Source organism: Pyrgilauda ruficollis, unplaced genomic scaffold, assembly GCF_017590135.1.
Source record: "Pyrgilauda ruficollis isolate IOZ18807 unplaced genomic scaffold, ASM1759013v1 scaffold122, whole genome shotgun sequence".
NCBI lineage: Eukaryota > Metazoa > Chordata > Aves > Passeriformes > Passeridae > Pyrgilauda > Pyrgilauda ruficollis.
Genome location: NW_024510544.1, coordinates 132,068 through 149,900, shown reverse-complemented (window position 1 = coordinate 149,900; position 17,833 = coordinate 132,068). Strand labels below are relative to the sequence as shown.

The window sequence follows — 17,833 nt, the reverse complement described above, 5'->3', positions numbered from 1 at the left end:
CTCCCTCCCTCCCTCCCTCCACAGGGGCTGTGCAGCAGCACAGAGCTCGTGTCCCAGTCTGTGACACCCCAAACCAGAGCACTGCCACCCCTAATGTCACATCCCAAACGGAGCCCCCTGCCCAGGGCAGAGCCAGGCACAGCTCCCAGCCCAGCTTTCACCCAGCTCTGTGCTGGAGCCAGGCACCTCCAGGCTCTGCCCAGCCCCCTTTGGCCTCCCCAGCTGCTTTTGGAGGCCTTGAGCAATCACCAAACATTGGCTGAAGCTGGCCCCATTCCTGGCGCTCAGCAGGAATCCAGTCCTGCAGCTTTATGCTCCCAGGAAAACCCCTGCAGGAGGAGGGGGCTCTGAGATGCACCAGGCAGCACCTCCCACCCCCAGAACACCCCGGGACAGGGAGGGTTCTTGGGAAAGGAAAGGTATTTTCCCAAGGACTGAGGCTGCTCAGGCTCTGTCCTGCTTTTCCCCGTGCCAGGCTGTGGGACTGGGTCACCATGGCAGGAACACACAGCAAACCCCAGCAGGGCCAGCTCCTACTGCTCAAACCACCAAGACCTGCCCTGAGAGCCTGATTTTTAGGGATAGGGTGCAAGCCCAGTGCCCTGCAGAAAGCCAGCTGTTAGTCAAGGCATCTCATACAAAATGGGGAAAACTGTTCTGCACCACAGGCCAGCAAGGACACAAACCCTGGTCCCCTCCAGGAGCCCCCAAAGCCCAGAGGAAGAGGTCATGGGTGCCACACTCAGCCTTGCAGAGCCCAGCAAAGCACAGGCAGGGTGGGAAGGAAGGCACAAGGCATCCTGCTGTCCCTTTGGGGCTGGTTTTCTCCTGCTCTGCCCACCCGGCAGCGAGGGGGGCACGGGGCAGGGGGACACATCTGCACCCCCAGGGCGGCCCCTGCCCAGGGAGGGGAGAACAGGCACTGCTCTGTGAGCGCTGGACCCAGGGAAGTTCAATAGTTTACTCCCAATATTTGTCTTGGCCGGGCAGCCCAGCTCGCTGGAGGAAATGGGGCAGGGGGAGGGCTCCAAACATCCTCTGCATTCCTTGTGCAAAGCCAGAGAGCAGAGCCAGCGCGGGGCACGGCGCTCGGGGTCACCCAGTGTGAGCCAGGCCTTTTGTGTTTAGAAACCCTGCGATAAAACATCCAGGGGTGCCGTTTTCCAGAAAGCAGCAGGGGGGTGAGGGGCCTCAATCCCAGCTCTCAGCTCCACACGTGAACTGCTCCCTTCTCCCAAAAAAGTCACAGCTCCTGCACAAAACCTGCTGAGCTGGGCACGGCACCCAGCGCCTCCAGCTCTGCTGGGGCTGCCCTTGACCTCCCCAGCCACAACTCAACCCTGCTGTCACTGCCCCCGTTGCACAATGCTGGCACCAGCTGCACCCCACAGCACTGCTGGGACACCAACCCAGGATCAACCCGGGATTGATGGGACCAGGAACCACCAGGGCTGCTTTGCCGAGCTCCAAAAATGACATTTTTTAACCCAAGCTCCTTAAAATGAGGGATGCCCCTTGCCAGGGAGCTGAGCTTATCTCCAGCTGAGCAGGGCAGGGCAGATAAGGGCTGCGGTGGCCCCTGGAGCCCTGGGCAGCCACAGGAGCTTCCTGGGGCAGGGAGGATCTCCTGAGATAACCCCAGAGCCAGCTGCTCCTGCTGATAAAGCTGGGGTGAGGGGGTGCCAGTGCCAGTCCTGGGGGCTCTGGGCACGCTGCCATCCCTGCCTGTGGCAAGGGGAACACAGAGCCCCCAGAAAGGGGGAACAGCCCCAGAACATGCTCACAAAACCCAAAGAGGGATTTGGGGGCCCAGCACAACCCATGAGCCACTCCCAGGGGAATCCATGCCCACATTCCAGCACCACACAGGCTCTCCCACATCCCCCTGGCTCACCCCCCAGTGCCAGGCAGGAGCAGGGAACTCTTCCAGGCAAAGCTCACCCGCTTACAACTAATTAGGGCTTGTCTTAATTAAATCCTGCTAACCATGAGCAAGGCCAAGGCCAGAATGAAGTGATTTACCTGGGATGGCCTCTGGCTGCTCCTCATGAGGAGCTGCTGCTCTGGTAGGAAGGAGCTGGACACTCAGGGGCTGGGAAGAGCCCCTGGAGACCTTGCCCAGGGCACAGCATCAGTGCCCAGGGAATGCCAGCTCAGCCAGGTGCCAGGGCCACATTCCCAAGGGTGGGAGCTCAGCCTGCCGAGGCTGGAGCAGGGGGATCAGCCCTCCCACCACCTTTTGTGCTGCTCGTGTCTTTAAGGGGATTAGTCCCTGTAATTCCATGAGAGGTTTAATCACAGAACAGCCCAGCAGCAGCGACCCCACTCCCAGCAGATGGGGATGGAGAGGCCCAGGAACACATTTGGACCCCCGGGCACTGCTGCTCCTGGCCCCAACTCCTCCCTCAAGCATCCCTGGGACAGCTCAGTGCCAGGCTGGAGACCCTCCCAGGGGAAAGACCCACAGCCAGGCACTGCAAATTGTGCAGCCTGGAGAAGAGGAGGCTCCAGGGAGAGCTCAGAGTCCCTTCCAGAGCCTAAAGGGGCTCCAGGAGAGCTGGAGAGGGACTGGGGACAAGGGCTGGAGGGACAGGACACAGGGAATGGCTCCCAGTGCCAGAGGGCAGGGATGGATGGGAAATTGGGAATTAGGAATTGTTCCCTGTGAGGGTGGGCACAGCACCCAGGGTGTGGCTGCCCCTGGATCCCTGGCAGTGTCCCAGGTCAGGCTGGACAGGGCTTGGAGCAGCCTGGGATGGTGGAAGGTGTCCCTGCCATGGCAGGGGGTGGATTAACTGACCTGCTCCTTCCAATCCAAACCATTCCAGAATTCTCTGCCCACTGAGCAGCCTCTCACACTTTCACAGCACTGGCACCTGCAGGGAATTGTCTTTCTCCCCTTCCCAGAGCTCATAAAACTACTAAAATTTGGCTCTCACGGGCTCACCACTAACAAACATCCCACACCAGCTTATTGTACCTGGAAACAAACTCCTGCAAAGCTTTAGTGGGAAAAGAGAGACACTGAGCCAACAAAATCCAGCTCCACGTCTGGATCTGGCCAGAACGTGCACAGCAATGGAACCAAAACATTCAGGAGTCCAGGCAAAATGTAATGAAATTAAATTACAAGATGGATCTTGCCAGAAAGAATTATGTCAACAGCCTGAGGTTCAATTCCTTATTTACAGAGACCTGTGGATCTGGAGAAAGCCTCTACTGATTACAAGTTTAATTTTTGCTCTCTCATATCCCAGCCTGGAGTCTCCCACCACCAGTGCCTGTAAAATCTCCATATCCAGAGGCAGAGCAAAGGACTGGGAGACAAAACCAGCTCAGAACAGACCTTCACTTCCACCCTGAGCTCTTCTGTAGTGCTGGGTACATCATTGCCCCCACTCCCCCAGCCCGGAGGGCAGGAATGAACAACACAGAAGCGATGCACACCTCAAGGGCTGTGAGCACTCAAGGAACGGCGCTTTACAGGTTAAAAGGAGCTCTTTAGAACGTCTTTTGCAAGTCAGGTGTGTCTGGAAGCCTTGCCCCCTCCAAACCGGGGGTTCAGAGTGGAAGTCAGCAGCCCTGGCACCTTTGCCCCCCTGTTTCCATTCCCCAGCAGCAATCCCACAGCTCCAGCAGCTCCCACCCAGCTGGGATTCCCCCACAGCCACAGCACCCCCGAGGCACCAGCAGGTCCAGATCCAAGGCCTGGGATGATTTATCCCTCCACACAGCACTGGGACAGCCCTGGATGGATAAACAGCTGGGAACGTGCAGCACATCCCCTTCTCCACAACTCACTCGGCTCTCGGGGATAAACAGAGGATCCCAAAAAAAAAAAAAAAACAACCCAGCCCAAACCCAATATTGTTTTAAGGTTTCCTCTGCCATGTCAAGCCCACGAGCCCAGCAGGCTGGAGCAGCTCCAGGGGATGGAGCAGAGGCACAGCAGAGGCTCTGTGCAGCTGCCAGGGCACACGCTGAAGGCCCCGCCGCTGCCAGAAGATTTTTAATTTATTCTAAACCATTTAATAGCCCTGCCATTGAACAGAACCATCCACAGCTGGCTGGGAGCCCACTGGTGAGCGGGGCTGGCTTTGAGGGAAAGCTGCTGGAGCCCATCCCTGCGAGCCGAGGGGGCTGGGGAGGGCTGCACTTCCAGCAGCTCCCAGTTAATATCAGCTTCCCAATCGTTCCGAGGGAAAGTTTTTCATTACTCGAAGATGCAGAAGGGATCAGCACCGGCTGGACCACCCGCAGCATCCCCAGCGCCCTGCAGCCGGCTCCGGGGAGCTGGGGGGTCCCGGGGTGACCCCTCCGTCCCCTGGGCAGCGTGTGGCTCCGGGAACAAAGGCTCTTGGCAGGGCACGGCTCCTCCCGATGCTAATCTGCCTCTCGCCTCCCCTCCCCGGCTTTGTGTTTCACTAAAAATACCGCGGGGAGGAAGTTCGTGCCGCGGGGTGGATGCTCTCCTCCCCGGGAGGGGCTTCCTGCGCTGCCCGGCACCAAAATAGCCCCCAGCCCGCTCTGCAGGGCCGGCCTGGAGCGGGGGCCGCCTGCCCAGCCCTGCCCTGGCAGTGCCAAGGAAGCTCTGGGCATCCAACCCGCAGCTCCGGGAGGATGCGGGATCCCTGCCCTGCCCGGCTCCTCCAGCTCGCAGCCCCCGGGAAATGGTGCAGCCAGAACGGGGAGCGGCAGGACGGGGCTGGGGTCCCTGCCAGCCCCTCCTCTGGGTGCTGCGGTGGTGCCCAGCACACGCTGCTCATCCCAGCCAGAACACGAATCCCAAACTGGCAGCAGAGGGAAAGGGTGTCAGGGCACAGGGACACGGGCTGGGGCTGTCCCACCCCGCAGGGCTGGGGGATTGGAGCCCCCCAAACCCTGCAGCAGCGTCCCAAAATCACCACGGAACCCTGGGATGGGAAGGGAGCTCCAAGTCTCCCTCATTCCGTCACTATCCCAGGCTGCTCCTGTGCCCGGCCCTGGGCACTGCCAGGGATGAGGATTTGCATCCCCTCGGTCCCAGCCCCCACTGCCGAGGAGCGGAGCTGGAGCTGCTCCAGAGCCACCCCCAGCCCGGTGACACGCGATGCCACAGCCCGGCGACATCAATAATGCAGCGGGGTCAGCGGCCCCACAGCTCCGCCCGGCTGCTGCCGCTGCTTTGGGATGGAAATCCCAAAACCTGGGACCCCTGTCCTCGCCTGGCCGAGCCCCCACCCCAGGCAGACCCCTCAGGGCACAGGGGTGCCCATGGCAAGGATCTGGGGGTTGGCAGAGGCTCTGCAGGCACCGTCCCTTCCTCACCCATCCCATCCATGTCCTCAGCCAGGAGCAGCTCCACGCTGCAGGTGCACAGCTGGCTTTGCAAAGTGGTTTATCTTAAAGCAGAAATGGGCAGAGCCCCCGGGGTGGCATGTCCCTGCTGCCCCCCGGGGTGGCACAGCCCCTGCTGCCCCTTGGCTCTGCCCTCTCACGCCATCACCAAACCCAGCTGCTGTGGGGAGGGCAGGGAATGCAGGGGACACAGCCACAGCTCCCCGGGCTCTGTGCCCCAGGGCTCCCCACACCTCTCCCTGCACAGCAGGGGCATCACCAGGCTGTGCCAGGGCTGAGCTTTGCCATCCTTCCCAGTGCCATCCTCCCACAGCCCCGAGCCTGCCGCAGGCAGTGGAGGATGCTGCAGGGAAGTGCTTTAATTCAAACCATCCACTTATTTATTTTTTTTAAATTGCATAATTGCTGCAGACATTTCTGCTCATGTTTGGTTTTATTACATCTCTGTGGTTATTCTACAAGCCCTAAATTTTGGGCCTCGGCTGAGCTGGCCAAGTGCTCCAAAGACATCTGTCCTGAGTTACTCCCCTCGCAGCGCTGTGGCAGGAGACACCACAGCACGAGGGGTTATTTGCAACAGGCAGAAGTTCTTACTCCTGGCCCAAAGAGAAGGGTAAATATTGACTGCCTCGAGGTCAGCACTGACCCCACACCTGGTCCCCACAGGCGCCCAGCCCTCGTCCTTCAGAGAGCAGCACAGCTGTCCCCAGACACACGGGGGGCTCAGGAGCTGCCACCGCCCCCGTGTCACCCCAGGGACACCAGCCTGCTGCCTCCAGCTCCTGCCAGCAGTGACCCTAAGGTGACACATCCCTCCCCAGCAAAGCACAATCAGCAACCAGCCACTAATTCCCCCCCATTAAAATTCCCAGACTGCACAGGCTGGAATCCAGCAGCTCCAAGATGTGGGTTTGTGCTCCAAAGGATAAAGGATGGAGAAGTTCATCCTTCACAAAGGTTGGAAAGGCCCCTTTGCACACCCAGCCCCTGCAGACCAGAGCACGAAGGAAGGGAATTGCATCACCCCCAACACCTCTTTGGCTTTGCTGTTGTTCTTGTTTCTGCTACAAACACACCTGGAGCAGGCAGCAAGTCCCAAGGACATCCCTGATGGCCATAACGGGGTCCCAGTGCCCAGCAGGAATGGGACAGCAGAGCCACAGCCCCTGCAAAGGTGCTGCCAGCCTGGCCAGGACCCCTGCCCACCATGGACACCTCTGGAGTGACCAGCAGCACCCAGGGGAGGTCCTGGCAGCCCTGCACCTCCCCTGCCTTTCACACACCACCAGCCCAGGTGCTCAATCACAGCCACCCGTGGCCCAAAGGCACCTTTGCCATTACAGCAGCTCCCACCCAGCACCTGGAGCAGCCCTGCCACGCTGGGACCCCCAGCCCCACCTCTGCAGGGCAGAGCCAGAGCCCTGGGAAGGATGGAAACAGCCTGGTGGCCACCAGAACCTGCTGGGGACAGGGGAGCACCTGGCATGGGTACACGTGCCCTGCCAGGGGACAGAGTGGGACAAATGCCCCCAGCCCAGCAGACACAGGAATGGGCACAACTCTGTGGGACAGGGCAGCCCTGCTGGCTCCCTGTGCCACCACGGCCACACAGGGCACTGTCCCCACAGCAGCGGGGACAGCAGGGCTGTGACAGCCACAGCTGCTGGCTGCCAGCCCTGCTGACCTGCTCCCCAGGCAGGATTTTAAATACATGCTGAATTATTCATGGCATCACCGAGGTTCCTGGAGCACAAGGTGCCAGGGTGCAGGGTGACCTCCCCACCCATGGCAGCTCTGGGGGGTGGCAGGGCCGTGCCCACCCTCCCTGCTCCATCACAGCCACCAGATTTCCCTCTTCATCTCTTCAGGCTGCCCTGAACAACCCCGGCCTCCAACGCAGGAAAACTCCAGCCTTTCTATAAACAAACGCTGCTGACAAAAATGCAGCTCCCTGGAGCACCAGCCCCATTCCCACAGGGGCAGCTCGGGGCCACAGATCTGCAGGGGGAAGGAGCTGCCTCCTCTCCTTCACTGAACGCCTCCAGGAAAGCTCAGAAAAGCCCTAAATCTGGCTGGGGACAAATCTCTGAGTGTATCCCAGCTGTCACAGCCTCACTGCAGCAGCAGCAGCAGCAATCTCCCAAAAAAACCCTCACACTTGGGAGCTGCACATTCCAGTGCCTGTGATCTGCTGGATTAGGGTCAGGCTCGAGCTGCCCCGTGGGGGGACACAGTGCAGGGCAGAAATCGGGGTCCAGCACCCCTTCCCCACCAGGCCCTGGCCTCCTGTTGCTTTGGCAGCCAGCAAGAGGGACACACCAACCAGACCAGGAGCCTGGAGCAGGTTTCACCACCTTGAACCAGGCAGGATGGCAAGGCACAGGACAGGATGCAGGTCCTGCTGCTCCAGCCACCCCTGACCTCACCCCAGAGTCACACAGGGCCCTGGCAGGGAGAAGTGACCTTGGCAGGACAGCTGGCAGTGCCCAGCTCTCCCGAGAGCTGCCGAGGCAGGAGCAAACCACCCCAAGGTGCTCAGCAGCCTGACCCCATCCCCACGAGGGAGGAACCACCCCTGGAGCCAGCTCCCCTGCGTCCAGCACAGTGAGCACTGAGTGCCCAGGAAAAGCCCCTCTGGGGGGAACACGGGCTCTCCTTCCCCCTCCCAGCCCTGCTCTCCCTGTCCCACCCTCTCCTCGGAGGAGCCAAAGCCCAAAGGCCGGAAAGAACCGTCCTGTTCCCCCGGCCTGACTTCCCGTCAGCTCCTGCTGCTGGAGCCCGACCAGCACGGGGAACAGAGCAGGAGAGGAAATGCCCCGTGTGAGAGCCACCCTCTCCTTGGGAATGGGTGGGAGAGCCACCCTCTCCTTGGGAATGGGTGGGAGAGCCACCCTCTCCTTGGGAATGGGTGGGGAGAGCCACCCTCTCCTTGGGAATGGGTGGGGAGAGCCACCCTCTCCTTGGGAATGGCTCCTCTCCCAGCTCTGTCCCAGGGGGGCTCCAGCCTCCAGGGGAAACACAGCTTCAAATCAGGCAATAAATAAAGAAGAATAAAACACTGTCTCTGAGCCTGCCCAGGGAAGGGGGAGCCTTCTCTGCAAGACTGGAAATAGCTCCAGAGGGAAGCACCAGAGGGGAGAGCCCCTCTCCTGCCGGGCTGCTCCTGCCTCGCACCAGCATCACCCTTTATCTGCACGGGGGATTTCTGCACGGGGGATGTCTGAGGACACAACGCTTTTCTGACTTCCATGGATCTCCTCCTGGCAGCCCAGTGGCCACTCCTGGGCCAGCACCCAGCCAGCAGCCCCAGTGCGAGGGGACAGAGACCGACCCGGCAGGGCAGCCCCTGCAGGGCCCCCAGCGAGGAGGAGGAGGAGGAGGAGGAGGAAGAGGAGGGGGATGCCCAGCAGCTCCGTGCTGAAGAGGCTGCACAGGACAGGGGGACACGAACGGGAGGGGACAGAGGGCCGAGGAGCAGGGTGACACACACCCAGGCAGCTCCTGGCTCGCTCGCAGCCCAAGCCAGCCCCGCTATCAGCCCCGCACAAGCCTGCGCCGTCTCCAGCCCCGCAGCCATGGAAACTGGACGTGTTCCACCCCGAATTCCTTCCCTTCTGGAAAGGAGTTTACCAATAAAAGGCACTTAGTGCTGAATCCCAGTCCAGACCCAGGCTGCTCAAAAAGAGCCAATTAACTTCCTATTTCAGCAAAAAGCTGCGAACATGTTCAACCCAGATGTTCCCTCCCTCCTGCTAATAATGGAGGGAGAGAAGCTCATTCATGAGCTCCAGCTTGGCCACAGCCCTGCTCTGGGCAGCCTGAGACCCAGGCTGGGACACCAGCCTTGGCTGAGGCACCGTGGGGTGACTGTTCCCAGGACTGGCAGCCCCCCAGAGCCCCCCAGCAGCTCAGGAGACGCTCGGGGGCACTGGAGGGGAGGGAATGCACAGCCCCCAACAGCCAGTGCTGCCTGGAATGAGATATTCCACAGGGCAGCCTGGGACACCGGGGGTCCCCAAGGTGACAGTCACACATAGAATGCTTTTCTCTGACGGGACAAGCCATGCTCAAGGAGGAAGAAGATCCCAGAGGCTCCCCAGAGCCCCGCTGTGCCCTCACCTTCCTGCTGCCGTGCGAGGAGAAGCTGTGGGAATGCCTCTGGAGGCTGCCCCCGCTCAGATCCAGCTGTGGCTTCCAGACCTCGCCGTTGTCGCTGGCCGGGCCCTTGGCAGGGGGCAGGGCTGAGCCCAGCAGGATGCCGTTGTGCACCATGTCCTCGGTGCAGGTGAGCCGCAGGCTGCACAGGTACTCGTCCGTCTCCTTGTCCACCACCAGCAGGCGCGTCTCCGTCTCCACGGCCTTGATGCGCTGCACGACCTGGGAACGACAGGGACGGCTCAGCCGGAGCCATGGGGACACTCGGGGGTGGCACCCAAGGGCCATCAGCTCCCCCCCAGGTGCTGCAGCTCCGGTCTGGGTAAAGGGTTATGGAAAGGAGTTCCAGCCAGCCCTGGTGATGGGGCAGAAAGGGCAAGGACACAGCTCTGGGAGATCCCTGGGGATCTCCTCCAGCCCAGGTCCGTCAGCCACACAGCAGCTCTGCCCAGACCACCCTGCCCAGCTACCTGGGATGGCCTCCTGCTCAGCCAAGAGCTTCCAGAGGCTGTCACTGCCCCTCGAGCATCAGCAGCCCTGTGTCCCACCAGCAAACACCCTCATCTCCCCAATCCAGGGTGTCCCACTCCCATAGCCAGGGCAGGGCATGAGCCAGGGGGCACAGGAAGGCTCCAAGCACCAATGTGGGCAGTTGGGTGCTGGACTGTCCCCCACCACACCACTGTGCAGGTTAGGGGTAGATTCAGGAAGGAAAACAGCCCATTCCATGCATCCATCCCCAGCCCGTGCTGGGAACCAGCAGAGAAGAGGGGAGCCAGCGCTGGGAGCGGGAGATGAGCCCGTCCCTGGCAGGATCCAGCTCCAGGCAGGGCTGAATGGGGACATTGTCCTGCTGTGCCCGGCTCCTTTGCAGGGATCAGAGACTGGCAGAGGCTCTGACACTGCAGAGAGCCAGGAGGAACTGATCCCACAGCCAGGCAGGGGGTAAATCCCACCAGAGCGGGCTGGGATGGAAACAGGGAAAACCCAGAACATCCACAGGGAAACCACCTCCAGACTCACTGCTGGCAGCTGCCGAGGGCACCTCCTCCCTGCACAGGCCTTCATCCCGAGGAGGAGGAGGGGTGGCATTGCTGGCAGTCCTGATTAGCCACCATCCCCAGCCATGGGGTGGCCCTGAACACCCCAGACGTGCTGGGAACCCCCAAAAGCAGCCCGGGGCTCCTTGCAGGGCTCCTGCTCTGATCTAGGTCACAGTGACCAGACACGCCAAGGTTAGAGCGACAAACGAGCCTAATACGCAATTAACCAGCGTTTATTTACTCCCTGCGAGCTCCACTCAAGGTCAACAGAGCCGGTATCTGTAAACAAGGAAAAAAACCAGCCTGCAAGAAATGTACAGGCTGCAGACAGGGCTTAACTAACTCATCCACTGCAGCCTCTGCCTGCGCGGCAGCGATCCCGGGCTCCCAGCCTGGAGGGTGCTGATCCATCAGGCCCAGAAAATCCATCTGCTCCCGTTCAGATCCGTTTACATCTGACATCAGACGGTGCTGCTGACACCAGCAGGGACACTTCTCCCAGAGGGGACCCGGCAGCAGCAGCCAACGCACAGCAAAGATGCGGACGGGGAAGGTGCTGGCCCTGCAGTGACATCCCCCAGAGCCCGCAGTTCAGGTGCTCCAGGCAGCACAGGGGATCACAGGGGTCCCACAGACTGCAGAGAAGCTCCGAGGGTCCACAGAAGGGTCCAAAGCTGGCGTGGAGCAGTGCTGGGCTCACCCCATGGCCGAGCCCCCCGACAGCCACAGCGAGAGCAGCGATAGAGCAAAGGTCCCACGAGTGCCAGGCAGGGATGGAGAGTGGCACAGAGCCCCTTGCCCCCTCCCCACGAGCAGGATGAGCAGAAGGGGCTGTGAGGAGCCCCCCAAGGCAGCAGGTCTCCCTGAGGTGGGAGGCAAAGCAGCAGCTCCCGGCGAGCTCCTGCCCAGCGCCGTACCCGCTTCCGAGCCATGCTCCCGGCCTGGAGTCCCGCAGGCTTCTGGAGACAATGCAGCCTGCCCTGCTCATCTGGGACCTCCTCAGCACCCCACCCAGCCCCACGATTTCTGCAGCTCCACCCAAGCAGACTTTACCCCTGGTGACGGCAGCGCCAGCCCGGCAGCGCCGGCCCTGCCACCCTTGCCAAACAGCAGCACCCAAGGACTCACGGTGCCACCAGCACAGCTCCCACAGAGGTGCCCGTGCCCAGCTCCATGCTGCCAGGCTACCTGGGCACCAGGAGCCTTTCTGTGCTCAGGAGCTGCGGCTCTGCCCGGTTCCGAGGAACCCAGGATGCGATTCTGAGACAGAACACGCTCTGCCTTCGCTCCTTGGGCAAGGCCAAGGAAAAAACGGAGAACAAAGACAAAAATGCTGCCAGCTTCAGCTGGAAACACAGTTACACCCAAGCAGCCAGGCCTGGTGTGCTGCGGGCTCCCCTGTGCACATGGAGAAGTGTTATTTGTTCGAGGCTGGGCAAGGAGCAGCACGAGGAAGGGCCACGGTGAGGTGGCTGCTCAGAGCCATCGTGTGACCTGCCAGGGCATCCTCACCACGGCCCATCAGTGCTGGGTAGCTTTTGGGGGAAAGAGGAGGTTCTTGTGGTATTGAGGCAGGGAAAAGGGTGATCCCAGAGCAGGCAAGGCTCCCAGCACTGGCACTCTCACAGATCCCAGTGCCACAGCAGCCGGAGCGGGCACCGAGTTCCTGGACACCCTGTTCCAATCACTGCCCTGCAGCAGGCAGCAGTGCCAGCGCTCCATCCTGCCGCCAGCAGCAAAAACAAACAAACAACCAAAAAAAAAAAAAAGAAAAGGAAGAAAGAGAACTTTCCCCCTCCCATTTCACTTGACCTACTGGGAAGCCCCAGCACGTTTCAAAGGCACAGCTGGCTCCGCTATCGCCCGTCCCCAGCAGCCCAGCGCCAGCAGGGAGCTCTGGTGGCTTCCAAGGCACCACAGGAACACAGCCCTCCTTCCTGCCCAGCCACATCAAAGATGGGGATCCTCCTTCAAGGGGTTTGAAATCGCACTCAGGACAAACATCAACTTTCACACGGCTGGCTCAGAGCATCAAAACAAGCTCAGCTAGCCACCAAACCCCACCGGGCTCGTGAGGGGAGTCCACGGGGCTTTACTGGAGCCACCGGGAAGGATCAGCTTCACCTTCAGCACGGCAACATCCACACCTGGGGCGAGGTCTGGGGACACAGAGCCCCCCAACACTCTGCGGGGTCCAGGCACATCCCAGCTCTGTCCCCTGCAGTGCTGGCAGCCGGGCTGAGCAGATGTTTTAAGTTACTAAAACACCAAATCCTGCAGAGCCCCACAAACCACGAGGCAAACTGTGCCCCTGCCAGGCTCCGAGTGTCCAGCAGGACTGGAGTAGCTTGAACCTCACTGCTTGTTTGTTTTCTTTCTCATTGCTTGTTTTTTTCCGCATTTCTTGGGTTTTTTTAGACTAAATTGTTTGACAAACGCAAGTTTCAGTTTTACAGGGAGAAAATGCCACAGCCTGAAACAGCTTCTGTGGGAGAGCAGAGAAAGAGCAGCCTCGGACCTGCCCAGTCCCAGCGTGGCCAGGAAGAGCCACGGCTCCCCTCCGAGCCCTATCGCTCCCTGGCCAGCCCAACTGCTGAACATCTGCACAGCTTTATCTGGAGATTTTCAGGCATCTTCCCACACTCCGGGCTGCACAGGCAGGCGCAGCTCGCCCAAAGCAGCCAAGAAAACCCACAGCAGAGCCGGAAATAAAGCTCGGGTCTCCCCATTCCTTTCCACCACAGATTGCATAACGCGGCAGAGCCCTGCCCAGCCCCACACACCTTCTTCGCCTTTCCCACCTTGACACGGCTGCAGCGTCCTGCGCCCGGCGGCGCGACCCCGCACGGAGCTGCGGGTCCCGCAAAGCCCTGCCCTGGCATCTGGGGGGGCACCCATCCCACCTCTGCACCCACCCCACCTCTGCATCCACCTCTGCACCCATCCCACCGCTGCATCCACCGCTGCACCCACCCCACCGCTGCATCCACCCCGCCGCTGCAGCCGCCCCAGGCCGGGGATGCTCCCGCGGGGATATTTCGGGTGAAATCCCGCTCTGGCCCGCCGCAGGGCGGCTGGAGCGGGCACAGCCCCGCTCGGCCCGGGGTGCCGCGGTGCCCCGGCCGTACCTGGTGATGCGTCTCCTGCTCCACGTTGAGCCCGTTCACCTCCACGACGCGGTCCCCGGCGCGCAGCCCCGCCGCCTCGGCGGGCGAGCCGGGCTCCACTTTGCGGATGAACTGGCCGCTCTTGCCCTTCTCGCCGTGCAGGTGGAAGCCGTAGCCGCTCTCCCCCTTGAGCATTCGGCACAGCCGCGGTTTCAGCTGGTCCTTGGCCATGGCCGGCGGCGGAGCGGCGGCGGCGGCGGCGCTGGGCGGGCGCGGGGCCGCTTTTATGGGCGGCCCGGGGCGGGCGCCGAGGGGCGGGCCGGGACCGGGGCTGCGGTGTCCCACCGTGGGGATCTGATGTCCCCCCAGGAGGAGGTGATGTCCCCCCAGGAGGAGGGGATGTCCCACCAAAGCTGGATCTGATGTCACCCCAGGAGGGTGTGAAGTCCCCCCAGGAGGGTGTGAAGTCCCCCCACGAGGATGCGATGTCCCCCCATGAGGATCTGAAGTCCCTCCATGAGGATCTGAAGTCCCCCCAGGAGGATGTGAAGTCCCCCCAGGAGTATCTGAAGTCCCCCCAGGAGGATGTTTGAGTTCCCCCAGTGACAAAGCTTTGGCTCCTCCACTGCCTGTGTCCCTCCAGCAGCGCTGACCTCAGCACAGAATCCGGGGTGACCCAAGAGCAGAGCTGCGAAACTGAGACCGTTTTATTTGCTGTACAACACAACTGCTCCCTTGAGCCTCTTTGTGGAGTCCTGAAGCTTTTTATCGGGCTAGAGGAGTGCGAATAATTGATTTTTCCACTCACTGGCTAAACCAAAATACTGCAGGGAAGGGGGGAGGAGAAGGAATTGTTTCAAGTTTATTTGAACCAAAAAGTTTTTCTTTTGATTCAGTGCAATAAAAACACGGTGGGAGAAAATGTTTCGGGTGGTCAGAGTGAATATTTTAACCCTTTTGAATATCTTCCTGAAAGCATTGGGAGCATGAATTTTTTTTTAAAGATAATAAAACAGAGAGAAAATATTTCAAAAAGGGGGAAAACAGTTGTTTAAATTATTTTTTAAATGCTCTTTTTTAAGTACAAGCATTTTCTCAAGTGTGCCCTGGATTTACTGATTTTTTCAACCTCAGTGTCTGCAAAAGTCATTCTTTCCCCAAAAAATCCCATCTATTTATTGTAGAGAATGTAGAGGACTTGGTAGAGCCCTGACTCAGCACTGGATCTTTGCCTGAGCACCTTGTGATCCTAAAATAAAACATTTATTTTGTGATCCCTCTGCTTTAGGAGCTGTGGTTGTGCCTCTGGCACACAGCTCGGGGCTGTGCTGCCTGTCCTGGGACACAGCCTGTGCATCCCTTGGCACAAACACAGATCACAGGGAAATCCTGCATTTTTCCCTGCAGCCGACAGAGAAGGAGCTGGAAGGAACATTAAAGTGCATTGTGCAAAGGTGCCTCCTCACGAGGTACAAAATCCCTTTGGTTCTTCCCATCCTGCCTTTTCCCAAGTCTCACTGAGAACAAAATGAGAGAGCTCAGAGAGGTTCCTGCAGCCTGCAATGGCAGAGCCTTGGGTGAACCCAGCAGATCCTGCTCAGGCAGAAGTTTCCATTTACATTTCTGTGTGTTTTGGTTTGGGCACATCTCTAAGTGCAGACTGGGCCTGCCTGGAGGCAGAGGCAGTCCAGGGACCTGTGAGCTCAGTTCCTTGGAAGGGTTTGGGGCTCTTTTTGGTCGGCATCTGCTTCTAATTCCCTCCCTGCCCTTGTCTGAGCAGCAACAGAGAATCCCACCTGTGTCCTGCTCCGTTTGCCTTCGGCCTGATGCTGTTGCAACACTAATTTAAAATGCAGGTGCTGGGAAGACTTTCCCAGTTATGGAAATCAGTCACCCTCTAGGCTCCCTGGCAGCTCCAAGTGGGGATTTTGGGGAGCCCACAAAGGCCAATCTTCATTCAGAACCTGGGAGATCCTCAGCTGGCCCCCCAAGCCTGCTCAGGTTTGTTCCTGAGGCAGTGGGAGGGTGAGGAGCTCTTTGAGGAGGAGGATGGTGATGATGGAGTGGCTGGGCTGTGCCAGAGCTTCCAGAGGGGGGGAGGTTTTGGGTCCTTCTGCACACACGTTGCTGAGATGCCAGGAGCCCTGTGTGTCACTCGTGGCTCCGTGAGTGGCTTAGGGCAGATCTGGTGGCATTTCCATGTCCCCCCCAGCCCATCCCTGTCCTGGGATGTCAGTCACTCCCTTGAGCTCATCCTGCTCGGGGCTGGGAGCTTTGCTGGCCGAGGGCTGGGCTGGACACTGCTCCTGACTCTCCTGGTTCCTTCCCAGCCATGGCAGCTGCTCTTCCTCCCGCTCAGCCTCCTCCTCCTCCTCAGTGCTGCTGTTTGTCCACGTCCAGCTTTCCACTCCACAGCTGGAGCTCACCAGGCTGCACTTCCAGCACCCCCAGCACCTTCTGCTGGCTGTGGAGGGAGCTGTGCCCGAGCTCAGGGCTGCTCCTGGTGCTGACGATCCCTGCTGGGAGCGCAGAGCCCTTGCACTGCAGTGATCAGCTCGAACTGGGAATAAATGAAGTCCTGGGATTTCCCACTGGCTCGGATGCTCCGTGCTCATTCCTCCCTTGTTTCACCATCACTCAGCGTGGGGCTGCTGGGCCTGGCTGCTCCCAGGGGATGATTTCAAAGGGCATGATTTATTTGTGCTGCTGGAGGAACCAGGAATGAGAGGAGAGCTCATAAAAAACACCATCTCATTTTCCCTGAGCCTCTGTGTGTGGCACTATTGAGCTGTAAACATTTCCCAGGTTAGATTGATGGGGATAGAAGGAGAACTGATCATTAGGAGGATTAATTACAGGTTTTGTGGGTTGTGACAGTCCAGAAAGTTCAGCCACGCTGCTGAGAGTCGGGAGATCAGTCTTGCACAAGCTGGCAGCTCCTTTTTCATCTGCAGGAGGTGGCAGAGCTGTGGGAGCTGAGCTGTGGGAGCTGAGCTGTGGGAGCTGAGCTGTGGGAGCTGAGCCGGAGGGGCCGGTGCTGCTGGCTGTGCCACACCTGAAGGCTCCACGTGGGAATTCCAGGGATGCTGCTCCCACAGCCCAGCTCGAGCCACCCTGCTCCACACCCAGAGTCCCCGTGGGACAGACACCCACTGCCTCTGCCAGGCAGGACAACGCCTTTCCCTGGAGGAGCTGGGATGTGTCTGGTGTCTGCAGAAAAACCCCATGGATAATGCAGCTCCAGAGGGACTGGGTCCTGAGGAGGCTGGTGCCCACTGGGCCGTCTGGGGACATTGCAGGGACCATCCAGGACAGCCAGCTCCGTGCAAGGGATTTCCATCCACAGCCAGAGATGTGCTCAGCCCTGGCCTGCATCCCTGAGGAACAGCTTCTGAGCAGAGCCGACGGTGGAGGAAATTCCTTGGGGAGTTTTCTTCCTCCTGGTACCCTCAGGGGCCATTGTGTGCCCGGGCCAGCGCGGTGTGAGCTCACAGCAGCTCCCCCGGGCCAGCCGGTTCCTGCCCGGCCTCTGCCCTTCCCAAAGCCCCCACTGGCTGCTGCTGCTCCCCTGGGAGAGGCCAGGGAGCCGGGAAGGAAAGGGAGCTGCCCCGGCTTGGGGTGGGACATCTTCCTGCCCGCCACAGTCGCTGGGATTCTCCCGCCCTGGGCCTGGAACAGAGCGCGTCCGCTGGCACCGGGAACCGCGGGCATGGCCAGCCCCTGCTGCCACCACACGGTGCCAGGGCAGCCTTGGGGATGGACCTGGGCCACATCCAGCTCCAGAGCCCCTGTGTGCCCACGGGCACCCCGAGCAGCCTCATCCCTGGGCTGCCCAAATCCACACACGGGGCAGGGGGACAGGAGAGAGCCGCAGCGTCCGTCCCTTCCAGGACCTGTGGCCTTGGCTGGGGCCACGCAGGCAGAGGGGCACCCACGGGGGCAATCCCTGCTCTGCGAGGGTGCAGGGATGGGGACATGGTGCCAGGGCTCGTCCTCACCTCCGTGGTGGCCGCTGTGACCACAAGAGGGCTTGGGGAAGCCACCGGCTGCCACTGCACTCCTGGCACTCCTGGTGGCACCTCCTGCTCAATGCCCCGGGACATGGTGGGAGGGAAGGGATGATCTGTGCCACTGGCACCTGGAATTTCTGAGCCCCCCCATCCCAAAGTGCCGCTGGGAATTGCAACCACT

At 60.3% G+C, this 17,833-nt stretch overlaps 1 protein-coding gene across 2 annotated transcripts in view; it reads right to left on the bottom strand.

The window, feature by feature from the left end:
• Nucleotides 1-13,972, bottom strand: part of SLC9A3R2 (SLC9A3 regulator 2) — a 32,121-nt gene extending 18,149 nt beyond the window's left edge. The window contains exons 1-2 of one of the 2 annotated variants that reach the window (XM_041490290.1): nt 13,664-13,972; nt 9,457-9,714 (exon numbers count right to left, since the gene is read on the bottom strand). In XM_041490290.1, coding sequence (XP_041346224.1) covers nt 9,457-9,714; nt 13,664-13,873 — 468 coding nt within the window. In that variant the 5' untranslated portion in view covers nt 13,874-13,972. Of the gene's footprint in view, nt 1-9,456; nt 9,715-11,452; nt 11,533-13,663 lie in introns of those variants that run through there. The other variant, XM_041490291.1, reaches the window with a different exon arrangement.
• Nucleotides 13,973-17,833: the final 3,861 nt, after the last annotated feature.